The 25,396-nt window shown below is 48.1% G+C and overlaps 1 protein-coding gene and 1 pseudogene across 1 annotated transcript; both read right to left on the bottom strand.

Annotated features, from left to right (window-relative positions):
• Nucleotides 1-15,403: 15,403 nt before the first annotated feature.
• Nucleotides 15,404-19,313, bottom strand: LOC132658892 (testis-specific Y-encoded protein 3-like; annotated as a pseudogene).
• A 2,491-nt stretch (nucleotides 19,314-21,804) lies between these two features.
• On the bottom strand, nucleotides 21,805-23,861 carry LOC105611500 (ras GTPase-activating protein-binding protein 1). The gene has a single exon (XM_015104364.4). It carries the CDS (start codon nucleotides 23,777-23,779, stop codon nucleotides 22,790-22,792), a length of 990 nt encoding a protein of 329 aa, XP_014959850.3. The 5' UTR covers nucleotides 23,780-23,861; the 3' UTR covers nucleotides 21,805-22,789.
• Nucleotides 23,862-25,396: the final 1,535 nt, after the last annotated feature.

Raw genomic sequence — 25,396 nt, 5'->3', positions numbered from 1 at the left:
AGGCCTGGACCCAGCCTGGGTCAGTGCATGTCCTTAGATGTCAACTCAGGAACATCCGTTGAGGCTTAATTGGGCAGAAAGTAGCCAGGTTCAGTAAAGGGACCGAGATGTGGGCACAGGGTTATTTCGTGGTTTTGAACAAGGGCAGGACCGAGTATGGTGCACATAGGTATCGAAATGTGGGCTAGGGAGCGTTTGTAGCAGTCTTGCTCAAAGGCACATCAAACCTAGTTCAGTGCAGCCAGTGCGATTCGGATTGGGAGTGTTTCCTACGGGGACTGACCAAGGACAGGAAACACCATCGTTCAGAGTCAGGGAGAGAGTTGTGTCCTAGCATGGTAAGTAGGTGGTTTGATATGGCCGAAGAGTCACGCAGAGGCTCAGCAGTGTTGGCCGAAACCTTGAACCTGGGTAGGACCCATCCTAGGTCAGTACATAGACGATGAAGTGGAATCAGGAATGTTTGTCAGGGCATGCCCAAAGGCAGGGTCCAACCTGCGTGAGTTCTGGGATTGAGATCTGGGCTCAAGTTGTTGGTCAGGGCATGGAGCCAGTTCAGGACCCAGCAGAATTCAGTTCAGAGACCGCGATATGGGCCCAGGAGCCATTTTCTGAGGATTGAAGAAAGCCAGGAGCAAGTCTGGAGCAAAAAAGGGACAGAAACGTGGGCTCCGGAATATTTGTCGAAGGGTGCTCAAGTACAGGGCCCAGATTGGTTCAGTGCAGGGACCATATGCTGGGAATGACCCAGCCTGGTCCGGGTACGCACCGAAATGAGCCTCAGGAGTACTTGTCGGGGGGAAGTAGGGCAGGACTTAGCCTGGTTTGGTGCAGCAACTGTGAGGGTGGCTTGGGAGCCTTTGAAAAGGCCTTGCACAAGGCCTGGATCCAGCCTGGGTCAGTGCAGGTCCTAGATGTCAATTCTGGAGTATCCGTTGAGGCTTTAAGAGGGCAGAAATTAGCCTGGTTCAGTAGAGTGACTGGAATGCGGGCTCAGGGGTATTTTGTGGTCGTGAACAAGGGCAGTTCCAAGCATGGTACGTGTAGGTATGAAATGTGGAATCGGGTGCGTTTGTTGGGATCTGGCACAAAGGCCTTTGATTCTGGTTCAGTGCTGCGAGTGTGATGCCAGATAGGAGTGTTTCCTATGGGGACTGACCAAAGGCAGAACACACCCTAGTTCAGAGCCAGGGAGCAAATTGTGGGCTCAAATTGTAGGTCGGTGGTTTGAATATGGCCAGGAGTAGCCGGAGAGTCAGAGAGACACTCAGCAGTGTTGGCTGGCACTTTGAACAAGGGCAGGACCCATCCTAGGTCAGTGCAGAGACGACTTAGGGGGCTCAGGAATGTTTGTTGGGGCATGACTAAAGGCACGGTCTAACCTGCATGAGTTCTGGGAGTGAGATATGGGCTCAAGTTGTTGGTCAGGGTATGGAACCAGTTCACCACCCAGCAGAATTCAGTTCAGGGACCATGATGTGGGCCCAGGTGTGATTGTCTGGGGCTTGAAGAAGGGCAGAACACAGTCTGGCTCAGAAAAGGGACCGAAATGTGGGTTCTGGATTATTTGTCGAGGGCTTTGTCAAGTACAGGGCCCAGATTGGTTCCGTGTATGGGGCATATGTGGCCTCACCCGTGTCTCTCGGGTCTGAGCAAGCACAGGACCAGCCTGGGTCAGCAAAGGGACCTAATGTGGGCTCAGGAATCGTTTTCAGGGGCTTGAGCAAGCACAGGGTCCAGCTTTGTTCTGCTCAGTACCAAAGATATGCACTAAGGGGTGTTGTAGATGTCATGCACAAGGGCAGGACCCAGCCTGATTCAGTTCATGGAATAGAAGTGGGCCCAGGAATACTTAGTCAAAGCCTGAAGAACAGATGTATGCTAGGGAGTGTTTGCCGAAGGCTTTATCCAGTGTAGATTCAGCCCTGTTCACTGCTGGGACTTAGTCTCCTAGGGCTCAGGAGTGTTTCTCAGGTTCTTGTTCAAAGGCCTGACCCAGGATTCTTGAGTGCAGTGAGTGGGATGTTTAATCGCTAGTGTTTCCTGGGGTAATGAACAATGGCAGTTGTCTCCATAGTTCCACGGCATGGAGCTACTTGTCGGCTCAGGATTGCTTGCCGTTGGCTCGAGTAAGGCCGGGAAATAGCAGGAGAGTCAGATACAAGCTCAGCTATGCTGGTCGGGGCCTTGAAAAAGTCCAGGACCCAGTCTGGTTCATGGCAGGGGTGGAGTTGCGAGCGCAGGCATGTTTCTCGGAGACGCAACCAAAGCAGGACCTACATGGTTCAGTGCTGCAACCGAGTGCAAGCTCAGGAGTGTTTGTCGGGGGCTTGAACAAAGGCAGGGCCCTGAACAAAGGCAGGGCCCTGTCGGGAGCTGTGCAGGGCCCATGAAGTGGGCATAGGAGCATTCACTGGGGTGCAACAGGGGTAGCTCCCCAAAATGCTTCAGTGCCAGGCTCAAGAAGTTGGCGCAGGCTTGTTATAACGGGTCATGAACATGGGAAGCACTTAGCCTTGTTCTGTGCATGACTTGACCTCTGTGCACTGGGTTATCTGTCAGAGCTTGCACGTGGGAAGAAGCTAGCGTGGCTCAGGGCAGAGACCGAGACGCGGGTTGAAAAGTATTTGTCCTGGCCTTGAGGACCCAGCCTGGTCTGGGTAAGCACTGAAATGAGCCTCAGGAGTATTTGTCGGGGTGGAAGACGAGCAGGATGCAGCCTGGTTCGGTGCAAAACTGGGAGGGTGCCTCGGGAGTGTTTGCAAGTGTCTTGCACAAAGCCTGGACCCAGTCTGGGTAATTGCAGGTCCTTAAATGTCAATTCAGGAGTATCTGTTGAGGCTTCAAGATGGGCAGACCTTAGCCTGGTTCAATACAAGGACCTAGAGGCGGGCTCAGGTGTATTTCGTGGTCTTGAAGAAGGACAGGAGTGAGCATGGTCCACTAGGTATGGAAATGTGGGCTCGGGATCATTTGTTGGGGTCTTGCACAAAGGCACGTTGAGCCATGTTCAGAGCAGTGAGTGTGATGCCAGATTGAGAGTGTTTCCTATGGGGACTGACCAAGGGCCGGACACACCCTAGTTCAGAGTCAGGGAGTGAGTTGTGGGCTCAGGATTGTAGGTCTGTCCCTGAATATCGCCAGAGTCAAAGAGAGGCACAGCAGTGTTGGCCAGCACCCTGAAGAAGTGCCGGACCTCTCTTAGGTCAGTGCAGAGACGACGGTGTGGGCTCAGAAGTGTTTCCCGGGGCTTGACTGAAGACAGGGTCCCACCTGCGTGAGTTCTGGGAGTGAGCTATGGGCTCAAGAGTGTTGGTCAGGGCATGAAACCACTTCAGGAAGCAGCACAGTTCTGTTCAGGGACCGTGATGTGGGCCCAGGATCGACTGGCTGGGGTTTGAAGAAGGCCAGGACCCAGTCTGGATCAGTAGAGGGACCAAAATGAGGGCTCTGGAATATGAGTCGAGGACTTTTGAAAGTACAGCACTCAGCTTGGTTCAGGGCAGGGACCATGCCTCTCGTGTCTGAACAAGAGCAAGACCAACCTGGGTCAGAGAAGGGATCTGGATGTGGGATCAGGAGTCCTTTTCAGGATCTTGAACAAGCTCAGGATCCAGCTTGGTTCCGTTGAGGGCCACAGATGTGCACTAGAGAGTGTTGTACGTGTCATACACGAGGGCAGGACCCAGCCTGATTCAATACACAGACCTAGAGGTGGAGCCAGGAATATTTTTCAGAAGCTTGGACAACAGATGTGTGCTGGGGAGTGTTTGCCAGAGGCTTTACCAGTGCAAGAGTCAGCCTGTTTCACTGCAAGGACCTAGTGTCCAGGGGCTCAAGAGTGTTGGTCTCAGTCTTGCTCAAAGCATGACCCAGCCATCTTGAGTGTAGCGAGTGGGAAGTGGGATCGCTGTGTTTCCTGATGGACTGAACAATGGCAGTATGCACCATAATTCCAAGGCATGGAGCTACCTGTTGGCTCAGGATTGCTTGCCGTTGGCTCAAAATAAAGCCGGGAATTAGCATGAGAGTCAGATGCAGGCTCAGCTATGTTGGTAGGGGCCTTGAATAAGTGCAGGACTCAACCTAGTTCATGGTAGGGCCTTAATGATGGCACAGAGGTGTATCTCCGGGGCGTAAACAAAGTCAGGACCCAGCATGGTTCAGAGCCAGAACTGAGATGTGAGCTCAGGAGTGTTTGTCAGGGGCTTGAATAAAGGCAGGGCCCTGCCAGGTCAGTGCAGGGCCCAGGATGTGGGCTTAGGAGCACTTGCAGGGATGCAACAGGGGCAGCTCCCAAAATGCTTCCTTGCCAGAGTCAGGATGTTGGCTCAGGCCTCATATTAGGGGTCATGAACATGGGAAGCACTTAGTCTCATTCCCTGCGGGACCCAACATTTGGGGCAGTGTTGTCTGTCAGTGTTTTCACGTTGGAAGAAGCTAGCCTGGTTCAGTGCAGAGACCGAGACGTGGGTTCAGAAGTATTTGTCATGGCTTTGATGAAGGGCAGGACCCAACCTGATTTGGGTAAGCACTGAAAAGCTCCATAGGAGTATTTGTTGGGGTGGAAGAAGGGCAGGATCCAGCCTGGTTTGGTGCAGCGCCCGGGAGGGAGGCTCGGGAGTGTTGGCAAGGGTCTTGCACAAGGCCTGGACCCAGCCTGGGTCAGTGCATGTCCTTAAATGTCAACTCAGGAGTATCCATTGAGGCTTTCATTGGGCAGAAAGTAGCCAGGTTCAGTAAAGGGACCAAGATGTGGGCACAGGTGTATTTCGTGGTTTTGAACAAGGGCGGGACGAGTATGGTCCGCGTAGATACCAAAATGTGTGCTCGGAAGCGTTTCAAGTGGTCTTGCTCCAAGGCATGTTGAACCTAGTTCAGAGCAGCGAGTGCGATGCCGGATTGGCAGTGTTTCCTATGGCGACTGACCAAGGGCAGGAAACACCCTAGTTCAGAGTCAAGGAGCGAGCTGTGGGCTCAGAATTGTAAGTAGGTGGTTTGAATATGGCCAGGAATAGCCAGAGAGTCTGAGAGAGGCTCAGCAGTGTTGGCCAAAACCTTGAACAAGGGCAGGACCCATCCTTGGTCAGTACAGAGATGGCGTAGTGGGCTCAGGAATATTTCTCAGGGCATGACCAAAGGCAGGGTCCAACCTGCATGAGTTCTGGGATTGAGATATGGGCCCAAGTTGTTGGTCATGACTTGGAACCAGTTCCGGACCCAGCAAAATTCAGTTCAGAATGATGTGGGCCCAGGAGCCATTGTCTAGGGCTTGAGGAAAGCCAGGACCAAAACAGGATCAAAAGAGGGGGAGAAATGTGGGCTCTGGAATATTTGTGGAGGGTTGCTCAAGTACAGGGCCTAGATTGGTTCCATGCAGGGACCACATGTTGCCTCACGCGTTTCTCTGGGGTCTGAACAAGCGCAGGACTGGCCTGAGGCAGGGAAGAAACCTAAATGTGGGCTCAGCAGTCGTTTACAGGGCCTTGAAGAAGTGCTAACTCCAGCTGGGTTCCTTTCAGGGCAACAGATGTGTGCTAAGGAGTGTTGTTGGTGCCATGCACAAGGGCAGGCCCCAGCCTGATTCAGTGCACGGACCTAGAGGTGGGCCCAGGAGTGTTTATCAGAAGCTGGAACAACAGATGTGTGCTGGGGAGTGATTGCCAGAGGCTTTACCCAGTGCAAGATTCAGTCTCAATCCAGGGACCTAGGCTCCTAGGGCTCAGGAGTGTTTGTCAGCTTCTTGTGCAAAGGCCTGTCCCAGCCTTCTTGAGTGCAATTAGTGGGATGTGGGATCCTTAGTGTGTCCCGGTGTAATGAACAATGGCTGCACAATCCATAGTCCCAAGACATAGAGCTGCTTGTCGACTCAGGATTGCCTGCTGGTGGCCCGAATAAGGCTGGGAACTAGCATGAGAGTCAGATACAGACTCAGGTATGTTGGTCGGGGCCTTGAATACGTGCCAGACCCATCCTGGTTCATAGCAGGGACGGAGATGCCGGTGCAGGAGTGTTTCTGGGGGGCCTAAACAAAGGTGGGACCCAGCATGGTTCAGTGCCAAACCAAGCAGAGAGCTCAGGAGTGTTTGTTGGGGCCTTGGCCAAAGGGCCCAGTGCAGGGCCTGTGATTTGGGCATAGGAGCATTTCCTGGGGTATAAACGTGGTAGCTCACAAAATGGATCAGTGCCAGGCTCAGGAAGTTGCCGCAAGCTTGTTATTAGGGGTCATGAACATGGGCAGCACTTTGCCTCCTTCTGTGCAGGACGCGACATTTGGGCTCAGGGTTGTCTGTCAGTGCTTGCACGTGGGAAGAAGCTAGCCTGGTTCAGTGCAGAGACCGATACGTGGGATCACGAATATTTGTCATGGCCTTGGAAAGGCAGGACCCAGCCTGGTCTGGGTAAGAACCGAAATGAGGCTCAGGAGTATTTGTTGGGGTGGAAGAAGGGCAGGACCCAGCTTGGTTCCGTGCAGAGACTGGAAGGGGGGCTAGGAAGTGTTTGCAAGTGTCTTGCACAAGGCCTGGACCAAGCCTGGGCCAGTGCAAGTCCTTAGATCTCAATTCAGAAGTATCTGTTGAGGCTTCAAGATGGGCAGACCATAGCCCGGTTCAGTACAGCGACCGAGATGCCGGCTAAGGGGTCTTTCATGGTCTCAATCAAGGGAAGGACCGAGCATACTCCGCATAGGTATTGTAACGTGGGCTCGGAGGCGTTTGTAATGGTCTTGCACAATGGCACGTCGAGCCTTGTTCAGAGCTCGAGTGATGTGCCGGATAGGGAGTGTTTCCTGGAGGGACTAACCAAGGGCAGGACACATCCTAGTTCAGGGTCAGGGAGAGAGCTGTGGGCTCAGGATTGTATGTCGGTGGATTGAATATGGCGAGGACCAGCCTGAGAGTCAGAAAGAGGTTCAACAGTGTTGGCCAGCAACTTGAATAACTGCAGGACATATCCTAGGTCAGTGCAGAGATGACGCTGTGGGCTCAGATGTGTTTGTCGGGGCTGACTAAATGAATGGTCCAGCCTGCATGAGTTCTCTGAGTGAGAAATGGGCTGAAGAGTGTTGGTCAGGGCATGAAATCAGTTCAAGACCCAGCAGAATTCAGTTCAGGGACATAGAGGGGGGCTCAGAAGCGATTGTTGGGGGTTCAAGAAGGCCAGGACCCAGTATCAATCAGTAGAGGGACTGATATGTGGGCTCCAGAATATTTGTCGAGGGCTTGTGCAAGTACAGGTCCTTGCTTGATTCATGGCAGGGACCATATGTGGCCTCACATATGTCTCTTGGGTTGGAACAAGTGTAGGACCAACCTGGGTCAGCGAAGGAATCTCGATGTGGGCTCAGGAGTCCTTTTCAGAGGCTTGAAGAAGCGCAGAATCCAGCTTGGTTCCTTTCAGGGCCACAGATGTGCTCTAAGGAGTGTTGTAGGTGTCATGCACAAGGGCAGGACCCAGCCTGATTTGGTGCAGGGACCTAGAGGTGGACCCAGGAGTATTTATCGGAAACTTAGACAAGGGATATGCGATGGGGAGTGTTTGCCAGTGGCTTAATCCAGTGCAAGATTCAGCCTGCTTCACTGCCAGGATCTTGTCTCCTAGGGCTCAGGAGTGTTTTTCGGCTTTTTGGGAAAAGGCCTGACCCAGCCTCCTTGAATGCAGTTAGTGGTATATGGGATGGTTAGTGTTCCAGTATAATGAAAAATAGCAGTACAATCCATAGTTCCTAGGCATGGAGCTACTTGTCGGCTCAGGATTGATTTCTGGTGGCTCGCATAAGGCCGAGAACTAGCATGGAGTGTTGGACTGGGTCTTGAATACGTGCAGAACCCAGCCTGGTTCACGGCAGGGAGGGAGATGCAGGTGCACGAGTGTTTCTAACAAAGGCAGGACCCAGCATGGTTCACTGCCAAACCAAGCAGTGAGCTCAGGAGTGTTTGTTGGGGCTTGACCAAAGGCATGGCTCCCGTCCCGGGATCAGTGCAGGGCCAATGATTAAGGCATAGGAGCATTTCCTGGGGTTTAAAATTTGTAGCTCACAAAAGGGATCAGTGCCAGGCTCAGGAAGTTGCCACAAGCTTGTTACTAGGGGTCATGAACATGGGCAGCACTTGGCCTCCTTCTGTGCAGGACGTGACATTTGGGCTCAGGGTTGTCTGTCAGTGCTTGCACGTGGGAAGAAAATAGGCTGGTTCAGTGCAGAGGCCAAGATGTGGGTTCATGAGTTTTGTCATGGCCTTGAAGAAGGGCAGGACCCAGCCTGATCTGAGTAAGAACTGAAATGAGGCTCAGGAGCATTTGTTGGGATGGAAGAAGGGCACGACCCAGCATGGTAACATGCAGAGACTGGAAGGGAGGCTAGGGAGTGTACCCAAGTGTCTTGCATAAGGCCTGGACCAAGCCTGGGTCAGTGCAAGTCCTTAGATCTCAATTCAGGAGTATCTGTTGAGACTTCAAGATGGTTTTGAACAAGGTCAGGACCGAGCATGGTCCGTGTAGGTATCGAAATATGGGCTTGGGTGCATTTATACGGGTCTTGCACAATGGCATGTCGAGCCTTGTTCAGAGCAGCAAGTGAGATGCTGGAGAGGGAGTGTGTCCTGGATGAATGACCTAGGGCAGGACACATCCTAGTTCAGGGTCAGGGAGCAAGATGTGGGCTCAGGATTGTAGGTCGCTGTATTGAATAAGGCAAGGACTAGCCTGAGAGGCAGAGAGAGGCTCAACAGTGTTGGCCGGCACCTTGAATAACTGCAGGATCTATCATAGGTCAGTGCAGAGACAACACTGTGGACTCAGATGTGTTTGTCGGGGCTTGACTAAATGCACGGTCCAACCTGTGTGAGTTCTGTGAGTTCAATATGGGCTCAAGAGTGTCGGTCAGGGCATGAAATCAGTTCAAGACCCAGCAGAATTCAGTTCAGGGACAGCGATGTGGGCCCAGGAGCAATTGTCTGGGGCTTCAAGATGGCCAGGACCCAGTATGGATCAGGAGATGGGCCGAAATGTGGACTCCAGAATATTGTCCAGGGCTTGTGCCAGGTCAGGGCCTCGCCTGGTTCAGTGCAGGGACCATATGTGGCCTCACATATGTCTCTTGATTCTGAACATGCACAGGACCAACCTGGGTCTGCAATGGAATCTGGTGTGGCCTCAGGAGTCCTTTTCAGAGGCTTCAAAAAGCGCCGAATCCAGCTTGGTTCCATTCAGGGCCACAGAAGTGCACTCAGGAGTGTTGTAGGTGTCATGCACAACGGCAGGACCCAGCCTGATTCAGTGCACGGACCAAGAGGTGGGCCCAGGAATATTTATCGGAAACTTGGACAACAGATGTACTATGGGGAGTGTTTGCCGGAGGCTTTATCCACTGCAAGATTCAGCCTGATTCACTGCAGGGACCTAGTGTCCTGGGGCTCAGGAGTGTTTATCAGGGTCTTCCTCAAAGGCATGACCCAGACTTCTTGAGTGTAGCGAGTGGGATGTGGGATCGCCTGTGTTTCTGATGGACTGAACGATGGCGGTACACACAGTAGTTCAGAGGCATGGAGCTACTTGTCCGCTCAGGATTGCTTGCCGTTGGCTCGAATAAGTCCAGCAATTAGCATGAGAGTCAAATGCAGGCTCAGCTATTTTGGTAGGGGCCTTGAATAAGTACAGGACCCAGCCTGGGTCATGAAAGGGCCTTAATGATGGCGCAGTTGTATCTCCGGGGTGTAAACAAAGTCATGACCCAGCATGGTTCAGAGCCAGAACTGAGATGTGAGCTCAGGAGTGTTTGTCGGGGGCTTGAACAAAGGCAGGGCCCTGCCAGGCCAGTGCAGGGCCCAGGATGTGGGCTTAGGAGCACTTGCAGGGATGCAACATGGGCAGCTCCCAAAATGCTTCAGTGCCAGACTCAAGATGTTGGCTCAGGCCTCATATTAGGGGTCATGAACATGGGAAGCACTTAGGCTCATTCTTTGCAGGACCCGACATTTGGGGGCAGGGTTGTCTGTCAGTGCTTTCACGTCGGAGGAAGCTAGCCTAGTTCAGTGCAGAGACCGAGACATGGGTTCAGAAGTATTTGTTGTGGGCTTGATGAAGGGCAGGACCCAGCCTGGTCTGGGTAAGCACCGAAAAGAGCCTCACGAGTATTTGTCAGGGAGGAAGAAAGGCCTGACCTTGCCTTGTTTGGTGCAGGGCCCAAGAGGGAGGCTCGGGAGTGTTGGCAAGGGTCTTGCACAAGGCCTGGACCCAGCCTGGGTCAGTGCATGTCCTTAGATGTCAACTCAGGAACATCCGTTGAGGCTTAATTGGGCAGAAAGTAGCCAGGTTCAGTAAAGGGACCGAGATGTGGGCACAGGGTTATTTCGTGGTTTTGAACAAGGGCAGGACCGAGTATGGTGCACATAGGTATCGAAATGTGGGCTAGGGAGCGTTTGTAGCAGTCTTGCTCAAAGGCACATCAAACCTAGTTCAGTGCAGCCAGTGCGATTCGGATTGGGAGTGTTTCCTACGGGGACTGACCAAGGACAGGAAACACCATCGTTCAGAGTCAGGGAGAGAGTTGTGTCCTAGCATGGTAAGTAGGTGGTTTGATATGGCCGAAGAGTCACGCAGAGGCTCAGCAGTGTTGGCCGAAACCTTGAACCTGGGTAGGACCCATCCTAGGTCAGTACATAGACGATGAAGTGGAATCAGGAATGTTTGTCAGGGCATGCCCAAAGGCAGGGTCCAACCTGCGTGAGTTCTGGGATTGAGATCTGGGCTCAAGTTGTTGGTCAGGGCATGGAGCCAGTTCAGGACCCAGCAGAATTCAGTTCAGAGACCGCGATATGGGCCCAGGAGCCATTTTCTGAGGATTGAAGAAAGCCAGGAGCAAGTCTGGAGCAAAAAAGGGACAGAAACGTGGGCTCCGGAATATTTGTCGAAGGGTGCTCAAGTACAGGGCCCAGATTGGTTCAGTGCAGGGACCATATGCTGGGAATGACCCAGCCTGGTCCGGGTACGCACCGAAATGAGCCTCAGGAGTACTTGTCGGGGGGAAGTAGGGCAGGACTTAGCCTGGTTTGGTGCAGCAACTGTGAGGGTGGCTTGGGAGCCTTTGAAAAGGCCTTGCACAAGGCCTGGATCCAGCCTGGGTCAGTGCAGGTCCTAGATGTCAATTCTGGAGTATCCGTTGAGGCTTTAAGAGGGCAGAAATTAGCCTGGTTCAGTAGAGTGACTGGAATGCGGGCTCAGGGGTATTTTGTGGTCGTGAACAAGGGCAGTTCCAAGCATGGTACGTGTAGGTATGAAATGTGGAATCGGGTGCGTTTGTTGGGATCTGGCACAAAGGCCTTTGATTCTGGTTCAGTGCTGCGAGTGTGATGCCAGATAGGAGTGTTTCCTATGGGGACTGACCAAAGGCAGAACACACCCTAGTTCAGAGCCAGGGAGCAAATTGTGGGCTCAAATTGTAGGTCGGTGGTTTGAATATGGCCAGGAGTAGCCGGAGAGTCAGAGAGACACTCAGCAGTGTTGGCTGGCACTTTGAACAAGGGCAGGACCCATCCTAGGTCAGTGCAGAGACGACTTAGGGGGCTCAGGAATGTTTGTTGGGGCATGACTAAAGGCACGGTCTAACCTGCATGAGTTCTGGGAGTGAGATATGGGCTCAAGTTGTTGGTCAGGGTATGGAACCAGTTCACCACCCAGCAGAATTCAGTTCAGGGACCATGATGTGGGCCCAGGTGTGATTGTCTGGGGCTTGAAGAAGGGCAGAACACAGTCTGGCTCAGAAAAGGGACCGAAATGTGGGTTCTGGATTATTTGTCGAGGGCTTTGTCAAGTACAGGGCCCAGATTGGTTCCGTGTATGGGGCATATGTGGCCTCACCCGTGTCTCTCGGGTCTGAGCAAGCACAGGACCAGCCTGGGTCAGCAAAGGGACCTAATGTGGGCTCAGGAATCGTTTTCAGGGGCTTGAGCAAGCACAGGGTCCAGCTTTGTTCTGCTCAGTACCAAAGATATGCACTAAGGGGTGTTGTAGATGTCATGCACAAGGGCGGGACCCAGCCTGATTCAGTACACAGACCAGGAGGTGGAGCCAGGAATATTTTTCGGAAGCTTGGACAACAGATGTGTGCTGGGGAGTGTTTGCTGAAGGCTTTACCAATGCAAGATTCGGCCTGAATCTAGTTCGAGAGACTAGTCCGAGAAACTGGTCCATCCTTTATTGTTCCGAAGGCTTTTTATACCTCTGATTATACATAGAAATCAATGGGTAATACAAAATTATGCAGTGTCAACCGCCCTGACTCTTATCAAGACCAGGCTTTATCTCTGCATACCTAGTTGTATACAAAAGTCTTAGGTGATTTATATCATCTCCTGGCCAGAAGGCCAATTAACATTTTATGGCCCTTTCCTGATAAGGGTTTGTCAACCAGAAGACTTATTTGTCTTAAAAATGTTGCTCTCCCCAAAGTCTGGTGCCACTCTCAGAAAGCACTAAATAAAGTGACATTCTTACATAGCAAGGATACAACATTTTATAACAAGAAAGTGGAGTACAGTGATTTATAACAAAGAGAAAATTAATTAACTCAAAAATCTAGTATTGCTAACATCAAAACTACTATATTCCTATTTCTGCATCATGTTTACGTTGATTAATATCCCCACAGCTGCCTAAAAGATGAAGGATATGGAGGCCTGGCAGCAAACATTAACTTAACAAACTCTTCACCAAAGTAATTCTTAGCTCCAAAAGGCTCTATATCTTGAAGATGTTTTAAGCTTTGTGCCTCTCACGGTTGGGGCCTGAAAACAATCCACAAGTTGTAAAACAGGCCTGTCAGATAAGTTAGAAAGCCATCAAAGGGGTTTCAAGCCGAGACATTCTTTTTACATACAGGAGACTGTTAACTGGAGCTCTGAATTAACTCTTTCCAGAGAAAAGGTGGTAATGTCAGAAGAGTACAGTATAGCAGACAGTAAACAGACAGGTTTTGGTTTCGGGGTAGATGCTCAGACAGAGGACCCCTTGATACCTGACTCATCTTGCCCATCAGGCCTCTCCGCATGACCTTGTCATGGGTGGGATCTCCCGTGCTGGCTCCCGGCACACCCCTCTTTTTTGGCCAAGTTAATATTTTCACTTGCTACCTGATCAAGTCAGTGCCCTCTTTTACTTCTATGATATATCCTGGAAAGTGAATGGGATTTGCTCATAAGGGTGATTGACATGCAAAGAGGTTAGCAGGGTTCGAAGTCCTCACTGTGGACAGCTGAGTGACATATGCCTGTGTTCTCTACTTCCGTTGCCTTGGACTGGTTCACAGTGCCAATCAGGTTGGTGTGATTCCATTCCCTGTGCTTTCCTTCCAGAAACGACATAGAAATAGCAGGGGACTTTGAACTTGAAATTGCTCATGCACCCCTTTTCCCTGGGACAAGAATTCCGTAACAACTTTCTCTTTACAGAAAGGCAAGACCCAATTCCTCTCGCCTGGGTGATGATTTACTGACAATCATGAAGAAATTCTGCATGGGTAATGTCAGTTTAATGATCAATGTAAGAATACATTCGTAGGGGTAAAAGTCAATGTATTTCAATCCTTCAGTAGTGTTTATAGAACACTTAACCAGTCAAATCTTTCCCAAAACATAAAAAATTTCCTGACAGATGCATTCCTGAAATATCTTTGCCCTCTGTGATACTAATCAATATTCTCACTTCAGCAAGTAATATTGCCCATCAGGCATTACTGTAAGTGTATGGGTATTCTTGTTTCCACGTGTGGGTCACTGTTAACTATTCCTGTTGTAAACATTAATTGCTATGCACAAATATCATGGAATTCTTTTTTAAAAAAGTCAAAATTCAAGATGTTGGAAGCACTTGATTCAGGAATTCATACGCAATCTAACAATGATAAACAAACTTAAAAAAAATGAGTGAATACGAGCAACACAATGCATGTGTGTTGAATAGGGATGTGCAAGAACTCAGACAGCTATGGCAGCAGAGCTGTGCATAATGGCAAAGCATGTGTGCATCATGAAAGAAGACAGGAGGCATACACAGATCCACAGGAAGAAACATCAACTCACATTCATGGGCAAACACAATGGAGACATCCAGGCTTCATTCTATACAGAGAAAACAGGAACACATCCAGAGAATAGGAAGCAAATGCAGCTCTGGGTGATTGAGCCAGAATGCTCATGAATTCATCACTAATCTGCAAAGTTTCACATGCATTGATATTCAGTGGAAAAATACCTTACACAACACAGTCAAGTGTGCACTCAAATCTAATAGCACCTAGACTTTAGGGCCCAAGTGAAAGCCATAAAGGGACTGGGACACAAGTCATGGCAAGTTTCCAGAAAATGACCATCCAGCCAACCATCCACAGTTCAGTTTACTAACTGATTCATGACTATCTCTGCACTCTGCACTCCAGGACAGCTTAGAGCTAAAGCCATCCCTGGTCCTGAAGCACTGGTAGGAAATATTAGGCATTGGGGGACACTGTCCTAAAGTTTTTTTTGTCTTATTTGCAATGCCTTGCTAAAATTTTTAATGTCGATAAATGCCGTGCAGTCCCTATAATGAGCCCAGTCTAAGATCCTGAAAGCCATGCCCCAATGAGCAATCTCGACCTACTGCAGAGTTATTACACCATAGTTTCAGCTTTGTTTTGTTTTGAACTAGCGCTGAGAAGGACATGTACCAGCCTGACAGGGCCTCGAGGGTTCTTGGAAGTTTATAGATTAAAAAAGTAAGAAAACATGTTTCCAGTGTCTCCTGGGCTGGTTGTTCAGAAATCACCCAGAGAAGGCCAAGCCTTGCCTTCTAGAGCTGTAGATGCTTCTCTGTAGAAAGGGCAAACTGGAGTATAGATGTTCAAATGCAAAAGCTGGCCCTGAGCAGGAGATCTCATTCGGGGTATGTAGAAGGGAAATCCATAAGCCATGAACTTTCACATTCAACATTTACCGTTTGTCCTCCAAAGAGATGCTGCTTCAGGGAGAAAAGTTGTAGAGTGAGAACTTCACGCAGGACACAACTTCATGTGGGTCATCACCCTCAGGCATGTCCACGTTGGAACCGTGGTATCTGGGATGAGAGGCCAACACTGGAGGGACAGGTGTTGAACTCTCCCTACCCCATTTGTGCCAGTCTGTCCTTTGCCCAATCCAGAGGTGGACGCAATTCTGGAAAGCAGTCATCTACTTCAGAAGGACCACCCTAAGTGCTGACCAGTCCCTCAGTGAGCTCCATATACTCCAGGAGTTCCCATTAGCCCTTGAACAGAGTAGCGACATAGCCCTAGATAAAGGACAGGTCCGTCATGGTTGAAAATATTCTGTGCTAAGCCATTCAGCAACGAAGAGACACTGTCACCAGAGGGTTCATGATAAAAATGTTATTTCTACATCTTGGCCAGATAGAGGGCCTTGGGCAAAGAGGTTAAGCCTTTCTGGAAAAAGAGATATTAACCACTGAGACACAGCAGCAGAAGCAGCAACAGCATGGGACAGAGAGCACATGGCTGGGTAGGTTGGCCCCTCACTTCTGCCCCTGCACACTCTGTACCTAAATTGAGTTCCTGGAAAAAAAAATAACAAAGTTCACATGAGCTCAAACATCTATGACGGGATGTGTTTTCCTTTGTTTATCAGTTTCCTGGCAATTTATCTTTTCCCTGGTAATTTTTGTCAGAAACTAATATTCTCAAGGCCTTCCCACCCCTGACTTTCTCCCTAGGCCACAGCCTCCTTCCATATACCTTATTCCCTCCCCCCTAAAATGTTACCAGGAAATCTAGCTCTAAGAAATGGATCTCAGCAAAGCTGACCATGCAATCATATACACACTCTTATATGTATGGCCTTCTAGGTTCATATTGAGTTGAATGTTAAGGCTTTCTCCTTGTTATGTACTCTTTAAGTCTGATGATATGCAACAGAGAAGATACCTGTTGGGAGGGGCACCACCTCCCAACAAAATGGCATTCCATTCTTTCGATCTCTGGCCGTTGTTCACCAGACCCTTTCCATGAACATCCACATTTCCCTTGTAAAAATGCCAGACACACAGTTGATGAGCCCCTCATCTTCCTTCTCCTTCCTCCCCAACCACCACCCCAGAGGAAGAACTGTGTCCCCTGACACAACCCCGACACATGACTTAACCCCCTCTACAAATCTCCATGGACTGGTAATTCCCATGTGGTAAACTGAGAATCCTACATGCAGCTGAAGTGTTTGTTCTGAGGATCTGCCCAAAAATATGCAGACACATGCTAGATGCTTCTTATTTAGCTTTCAAAATTATTTCAGGTTTATTTGTGTCTCCCTGTTGATCCGTTTCACCACCAGAACACTCTATATTGCTTTCCAATCCAAGAGAACTATGCTGGCCATTGATCTTCATGTGAAGCAGCTTCTTAGGTAAAGGGCGACACTCCATCATACGTTCCTCAAAATCGGGGGGAAGGGGTTCCTTTCCAAACAGAGACAGAAACAGATATGTAAACCTACCCTCTCTGAAAATATTAAAGACAGCTTTAATTTTTCAAGTTAGTCTCCAGAGAAGAGAGTCTGTGAACTTTTACATATTCTCTAAGCACATACTAAAAAACACACGTCCCAGTCTTCCTCGTAGAACTATTTACAGTAGCTAGGACATGGAAGCTACCTATATGTCCATTGGTAGATGAAGGGATAAGGAAGTTGGTGTACAGATACACCAGAGTATGTTACTCAGCTCTAAAAATGAACACATCGAGGTCAGTTCTAATGAGATGGAATGAACATGGAGCCTATTATACTGAGTGTAGTAAGTCAGAAAGAGAAGAACAAACACTGTATGTTCACACAAATATATGGAATTGAGGACCTTGTAGGTGGTACTGAACATCCAACATGCTGGGCAGCAAATAAGACACAGACATATAGAGAACAGACTTTGGTCTCAGGGGGAGATGGTGATGGTGGGTTAATTTGAGAAAATAGCTCTAAAACATTTACATTACCTCGTGTAAAACAGATGACCAGTACAAGTTTAATGCACAAAGCAAGGCAACCAAAGTCATGTTGTGGCACTACCCAGAAAGACAAGAAGGGGAGGGCGGTGGGTGGTGGGTTTAGCATTTGTGAGAATACATGTATACGTACGGGTGACTAATGTTGGTCAATCTGGAGCAAAACCTGTCACGGTATTAGAAAGTAATTATCCTCCATTTAAAATAAATAAAAGATTATTCTCCATAATCCTGCACAGTGGTCAGTATTCTCAGAATGCGGGTACCAGGTGAAAAAGATATAAAATAATATAAAAAAGTGTGATGATCAAAATGGAATCAAATAATGGGTCAGTGGGGGAACCGCCTTGCACAAAGGAGACTCACAGACCTTTTTGGAAAGGAGACTTCATGAGGAATAGTAGGTGGGCCCCAATTTAAGAGGAGCCTGAGGGAGGACTTGTTGGCCATGGAATGACAGTTCAGAGATGTGCAACTGACTTAGATGTAAATTGGAGTGACTTTGGCCTGGACAGGCCACTTCATCTATCTCAAGCTTCTCTAGTTAGAACCTGATTTTCACTACAGTTCTCTATCCTTGCTGTCTGTTGCTGATTCCCTCATGCCCTTGTGTCACTCTGTTCCATGGAGTCTCACTTTATCCACAAGAGAAATACATGACCCAAGTCCCTGGACAACATTTATGCCAGTGCTCAGCCCCTGGGCACACCTCACCTCTTGTCCTCCCAGTACCTCTCGTGGTACAGCCTTCCTTGTCACATAGTACTGCAAAGGATTGGGCCACAGGTCCTTTATGATGATCTGCCAGGGAAATGAGCAAGGTCAGCACAGGGATGGCCAGACCATGAGCCTTCCCATGGACCACCAACAGCTCCACCATAAATCACCAGTTCTGGCCCAGTGGCCACATGGGACCCCAAGTCAGCAATCCAGTCAGATCCTGTGATGTTTTGATCAAAGAACAAGTTGAAGAAGTTAACGCTGCTGTTGTGTTGCCTGAGGCTGTATGCTTTACGTTCAAACCCCTGGTACCACTGAACTGGAGTGGAATGAGATGCTCAGTATCGTGCAGGAAAAGGTGTATGGGAGAAAGACCTAAATCGCTTTCCAATTCAACCTCCACTTTTCTCCCCCAACCATCCAAATCCAGGGAGCTGACTCTTACCAGTGACACTAATCAGATACTCCTTAACAGTCATTTCATTCTTGAAGTATCTATTCCTCTGAAAGGACAATGTGATCTTGCAGTGATGAGTGGGATGCCTGTATTCCTCCACCTGCCAGGACAAAGTGTCAGGGGGTGGGTGGTTGCCCAGGGATGAAATCTGTTTACAAAAGAGCTGTCCTTTCTTATTTTCACGGATAAACCATGTTATCTTCCCTCCCCAGTCACCTCCCTTCCACAATCATCAGTGTCCCTTGCCTGACCTTCAAGATGGTCATGAAGTGAATCATGTCTGCATCTTGGTTCCTCATCATAACTGACATTTGGGGTGGTTCATAAACTGCTGTAGGTCAAGGAGCGTCTAGATGCTAGAGGGAAAAGTGCTGGAAGAACAAAGCTAGCCTAAAGAGTAAGGACATCACACCTAATATAAGTATGCAACAGCAAGGACATCACACCTAATAGAGACAGATATGCAGGACAGAAACCATTACCCATCATCTCAAAAGGTAAATTTTGTACCAGAACTGCCAGATCTGTAACCTGCTCCTGCAATAGACCATGTTAAAAAAAAAAAAATTCACAAGTACCACACCAAGGGATACAACTTCGACCCAGAAGCCAGGGATTTCCTGGATGACGGTGCTTCCTTGTTGTAGATGCAGCTTCAGCCTCTGACAGTTCTTATGTTTCAGGCGAGCATGCGCCCTTTGGGCTTTCTTATTCATGGGATCCAACTCCAGCTGCAGGGCCACCAGCACCTCCAGTGCAGAGCAGTCACTCGGGGCTCTCGGCCTTGGATGTTCCTGGCCCTGTTCCTCCAAGGACACCTGTTCCTGATCCTCATACACCACCAACTCCACCTCCTCCATGAGTCTAACACCAGCAGCTGGAACTCCTGCCCGATTCCCACCACCTCTCCCTTCTCCAGGGCTGCACCTTGCTCAGTTACCTCCACCCAGAAGAGGGCGGACTCCTCGCCTGGTGCTCCACCTGGGGCCTGCATCACCTCTGCCGCCCCCACCAGGCTGGTAGGCCCCAGGGCCCCTCCCTCGTGAAGACCGGGGCTCACACTAAGATCCAGGATCCTGGGGTGCTGCCGCCTTCCTCTGGCCCCGTCTCACTCTCCATGCTATTCTCCCCATAGCCCCGGGCTGCAAACAAGCTGGACACAAGAGCACAGCAGACAGCCAGCACAGCCCACCCCCCGCCCTCAGTTTACGTGGTACTAAGAACAGGTTACTTGCCCACAGCCAATGAGCAGGGCAAGCGAAGCCTGCAAGCGCAGAACCCTGCGCCACCACGCAAGCCTAGTATGGTGGCGGGAAGGGGCTGAACTCTCCACCCTGACCTCCAGACCTCATCAAGTAACCAATCGAATGGAGTCTAAAGGCGTTGGCTCCTGGGACACGCCCCTTAGAATTCTGGGCCTTCTGGCCTCTGGTGACCCTGCGGCCAAACACGTTCCAGTGCAAAGTGGACGGGTCCACGCAAGGCGTTTGCCTGATGAACAGTGCGGCAGTGCCTGACCAGCGACTGGGAGAGCCAGGCCACCTGACGCTGCAATCATCCTCAAGCTTGAAATTGCCTCTGGGGCAGCTGGCAATTCCATGCGCTCAGAGATCCACACAGGTGAGATAGGGTTCCTGGGTACCTCAGAGATAGAGGTGCTCACCTCGGATACAAAGTGAATGCCACGGGCAGGGGGTGGGGAAGAGGAGGGAGGGGGCAGGGTAGGGGCCGGCTTACACCGATGTCACCGCTGTTCACCTGCTGCAAAATCACCCCTAAACTTGTGCCTTGGGCTTGAGCAGTGGCAGGAATGCAGGCATGCTCAGAGGAAGAAGCAGAGCACTTTCCTCTTCTTGCTTTCCGGGGCGGACAATGCAGCTCCATGAAAACCACCCTGGAGCCCCTGGCCTATGGTCTCCCCACCGCCTGCAGCTTAGAGCAGGCACCCAGGTGGCTAAGGTTGTGCGCATGTGATGCACTTCCCAGAGGAACAGAGCTCCTCCCAGACACACACACACACACACACACACACACACACACACACACAGGTGACACAAGTACACACGTGTACACACCCGTGTGAAATGCACAGAGACACAAATGCAAACAGGTGATTCAGAGACTGAGGAACTAGTGTTTCACATGAAATGCATAGATTTCTTCATTTCTCACAGGAAAATGTTCATTCTGTGAAATATAAAGAAGTTCAAATTTCATAAGGAGAATGATGCCTAGATTTTGATACAGGCAATATAGAGAACTCCATATTTCATGGTGGACAGTCCTTATTTTATACATTAGAAATACAAAGAATTAAGTATTTCAACAAGAAACAGTGGTGCCCAAAATTTCACTTATGAAGCAGAGATAATTCCAATTCCATATTCGTTCCCCAGGTATTAATTACATACTTCATGTTGGTAAACTATCATTGAGATTTTTATTTTATTTTTATTTTTACTTTATTTTACTTTACACTACTGTATTGGTTTTGCCAAACATTGACATGACTCCACCACGGGTGTACATGCAATCCCAAACCTGAACCCCCCCTCCCACCTCCCTCCCCACAACATCCCTCTGGGTCATCCCTGTGCACCAGCCCCAAGCATGCTGTATCCTGCATCGGACATAGACTGGCGATTCGATTCTTACATGATAGTATACGTGTTTCAATGCCATTCTCCCAAAGCATCCCACCCTCTCCCTCTCCCTTTGAGTCCAAAAGTCCACTATACACATCTGTGTCTTTTTTGCTGTCTTGCATACAGGGTCATCATTGCCATCTTTCTAAATTCCATATATATGTGTTAGTATACTGTATTGGTGTTTTTCTTTCTGGCTTACTTCACTCTGTATAATCGGCTCCAGTTTCATCCATCTCATTAGAACTGACTCAAATGTATTCTTTTTTTTTTTTCCAGAAACGTTTTAATAAAAATTGGCCATTTCCAAGAAATACCCACTGCATGCCCACCAGTAAAAGGGAACCATAACAAAACAGAAAATTTACCATATGGCTATGATTAAAAGAAAAAAAAAAAAAACCTAGCACTCACTCAAGCACACCATCAAAGTCCAACATTAATGTCACATTCTTTCTTATGGGCTATGATTCTGAATAGACACTGAAATAAAACTTAATACAAATGCTGAACTATTCAGGTCAAAGGACTCTACAAAAGCATCTGTACTCAAAGGCATTCCAGTTCGAAACTCAATTTCAGGATAAGGCATAACAAATGAACACAAGACATACAGGGTAAAAAAGGGAGTCATAATTCCCAACATACTCTGAACCTGATAGAACAAATCTAGGGGTCTTTTTTTTAAAATTATTTTCTTTAAACAATTGCCAAGACTGGAATCAAAGATAAATAGAAGGCACAACAGTTTTGCTCTGGTTTTGTGTTACTTAGATTTGGAAATTTTTTTTTGTTCTTTTTTTCTTTTTTTACAAATACAAATTAAACATGAAAAAAACTCTACTTCAGAAAAAACTAACAGTTCAAGAAAAGCTTATCAGTTGCATTCTAGACATTTAAATCTATCTCACAATTTAAATTCCAATGTCAAAAACAGTAGATTTTAGAATTGTTTTGTGATCATGTTTTAAAAGAAAACTCGAACACCTTTTATTCAGTTTTTAACCACATCAATGAGAATCAAAATTGTCAATTTTTCCAATGGCAATTTCTCCACACCAGAAGATAGTCATGACTCTCAAAGAGGAAAACAATTTGGGTTTCTCCGGTCTTCAAAATGTTTATCAAATCCTGTAATTCTCACAGGCTTTTGAAACACATAGAAAGTAAGTAAGAAATAGTCCAATGAATGAAACATACCAAATGTCAGTAAGAAGCAAGACACATTCCTTTGGGGAAACTGTTAAAAAAAAATTCAGTCTGTATATGCAAACAAAGCAAAGAAATTCAGTCTTTTTTTTCTTCTTTAAAAATCCATTTTTCCTAAAATATCATTCCACAAAATTGGAAGTGAAGGACTAAAAGGTGGGGAGCAGGGGAGAGAAGGAGCACACACCATTAACACAAAAAGTAAAATTGTACAAACTTAAGCAGTTTGTGACAGACTAGGATCATATTCCAAGATACCAAGGTTGGCTGAAGAAATTCATCATTCTGTGGGTGCTAGTTTGTACTGCTGCCTGAAGACTGGTGAAGAGTATTTCACTGCCTTGGAGCAATGCTCCTGCCCACTCCAAATCCTGGTTTCTGCACCATGCCTCCACGAGGTGGGCCTCTCATGCCACCGCCCAGCCCACCTCGAGGGCCTCCAGGTCCCCGCAGGCGGTTATCCCGGCGGTCCCCTTCACAGGCGGCTCGAGTCTTCTTTTCTTCCACATTCAGACGGACCTCTCCTCTGAACATGATGGGCCTGTTGCTAAGCACCTTCTGAACAGGCTCAGAATCATCAAACACAACAAACCCAAAATTGGGTAATTTCCCACCACTGTTAATACGCAGTTCTACCACATTCCCATAATTTTGAAAAAAGTCTTTAAGCTCTGACTTGTCCACCTCATGAGGCAGGTTGCCAATGAAGAGCTGGTGACTGTCAGGATGTCTCACAATTCTTCAGGGTTCCACATCGCCTTGCTCACCAGCCTCACGGACTGGTCTGGGTCCCCTCTGGGGAGGAACATTTATTCGCTGTTCTCGCACCCTCTGATCCCTCTGAGGCCTCTGAAGTGGAATCTGAGATTCAGGCTTAGACTCCGGGCGAGGCTGTGAAGCTGGTACTTTAACAACATGTGGGGGTATCCCAGTAACTGGAACAGCTCCACTGGGTGGAAGGTTCTTACTGGTCACAGATGCCCAAGAAAAGGTTCTCAAGTCCTCCTGCACTGTCTGGGCTATGTCTGCTGGTGCTGGAGAAGAATTCTTCTGAACATCCTCAGGAGCAGTTTCTTCCAATACTGGCTCAGACTTTTCCTCCTGGACTTCAGATACAGGTTCCTGCTCTGGTTCTGGTTCCGGTTCAGGCTCTGGTTCAGCAACAGCTTCTTCTAAATGTTCTTCTAAGTCATTGCTGACAGTTTGATCATAAAAAGTTCCAGAATCATCAGGTACCACCTCAGGTGTCTGCTGTCTTTCTTCAGGCTCCTCTACTTCTTCTTCAGATTCCTCCTGAGGTTCAGTGATGAAGCCACCAAAGACTTCATCTTGGTATCTGAAGATATCATTGTGAACATAGAACTTATTTGCAACAGAGCCCTCAGGAGCAAGGACAAAGGTCTGCATGAATCTCCTTAAAGCCTGGTTGTTATTAGAGAGCAAGCCCATCACCTGGACCACCACACCGTCATTCAGAGTAGCATGAGCATCAACGTGGCGGATCTTAGTGTGGCAATTGGTGAAGTTTTGTGACATCACTTTCCTATGGATTTCTTTCTGTCCATAGATGGCATCTGCTGGCTTTCCATTTGAATCCAATCCCCCATGGACATAAGAAGAGTTCTTTCCATAAAACCTGTGTAGCATGTCTGGGGCCTGGTTCAACAGTGTATAATACTGTCTCACAAATTCCCGCCCGACCAGCAGGGGACTAGGCTTCTCCATAACCATTGCTTTGGTCAATTCAACCTGTGTGGCTGAGCGGGAGAGGAACAAGCTCTGCTCCACGGCACGGCAAAAGGTAAAAAAACCCCTCAAGCAACTGCGTCCGCACCAAATGTATTCTTTTTAATGGCTGAGTAATACTCCATTGTGTATATGTACCACAGTTCTCTTATCCATTCATCTGCTGATGGACATCTAGGTTGTTTCCATCCCACTCACTGAGATTTTCATATAGGAAATGTATACAATTCAAGCAGGGAAGTGTATGCTCAAATTTTCATATCTGAAATATATATAATACCCCATTCGTGTAGGAAAACATGTCCACGGATATCCATATGTGAAACAGGCAAGATTCCATACATGATGAAGCAAAGTATACAAGTAGATTTTCAAACATGAAATACAGGTTTTCTATTTCAGGTAGAAATATCTGCACCCATGTTTTCACATGGGAAATAGAGAAAATTACATATTTCGTGCAGAAAAATCATGTTTCAGGTTTTCATCTGCACTAAGCAGGGCATATGAAGGAAGTGCTGTAGAACAACCCAGAAGAATAGTGTAAAAAGGGATTTGAGAGATGCTCCAGGATGGATAGAACCCCTATATACTTATGGCTTATTAATGTTGATGCATGGCAGAAACCATCACAATACTGTATAAGAATTAACCCCCAGTTATAAAAACAAACAAACAAAACCTTCATTTTGAGAAAAGTAAAAGAACAAGGGGACTCGACTCTGCTCTGTGGTGACCTAAATGGGGAGGAAATCCAAAATTGATGGGATGTATGTATACGTAAAATTGTGTCTTCTCTTTACTCTGTTTTCAGGCTGAATTCCCATCTGGGGTGTGGAGGCTCGCTATGTATACTTACTTGTCCCAGCTTCTAAGATCCATGAGAGAGGGAGCCCAAGGCGGGGCACTATCCAATATTCAAATGGATGCCAGTGACCTAACATAGATGGTGCAAGCTCCTTGTCTGGAACTTTATTGGCTTTCCACATAAACCAAGTTATTCAGCCTCTTTTCTCCACTTAATTTTCCTACTACACTATTCCTCCTTAATCGAATCTTATATTTATAAATAAATAAGTTTTTTTCCTTGCCAATGCAGTCTCCACTTCAAATTCCCTAGATCCACTGGGGCTGGACCCCGACATTCCCTTTCTTTCTAATTTGAGCTCCAGACCAGGTTGACAAAGAATGAAGTCTCTGGGTAAATGAGCTGATCTCCCCATCTTTATCACCATATTCTCTGTGAGGATCAGCACCACTCTATGTTACAAACCCATGCTAATCTGGACCTGAAATTCCAAGCAAAGTGTTGTTGAGGTTGAAAATAGTGTAATCTTTGACCTTGGAGGATCCACAATGATGCTGAGCTTCATGGAAACCAACCATCTGGCTGGAGTAGTGCATTTTCCATATTGAAAGTAGGTGATAGTTGAGTAGAAACCGGCCAAATGTTCTCTCAGCCTCTTATGTCCAAGTCAGCCCAGGCAGTCAAGTAGATAATATTGTTGGGATAAACGATGGAGGTATTTAAAGTTTTTTCCTCCTGAACGCAAGAACGTGTTTTCTAGAAGAAGCCAAGTGATGAGTTTTATTCGCTATTTC

The sequence above is a fragment of the Ovis aries genome, chromosome Y (assembly GCF_016772045.2).
Source record: "Ovis aries strain OAR_USU_Benz2616 breed Rambouillet chromosome Y, ARS-UI_Ramb_v3.0, whole genome shotgun sequence".
NCBI classification, from domain to species: Eukaryota; Metazoa; Chordata; class Mammalia; order Artiodactyla; family Bovidae; genus Ovis; species Ovis aries.
This window is presented reverse-complemented; position numbering and strand designations above follow the sequence as displayed.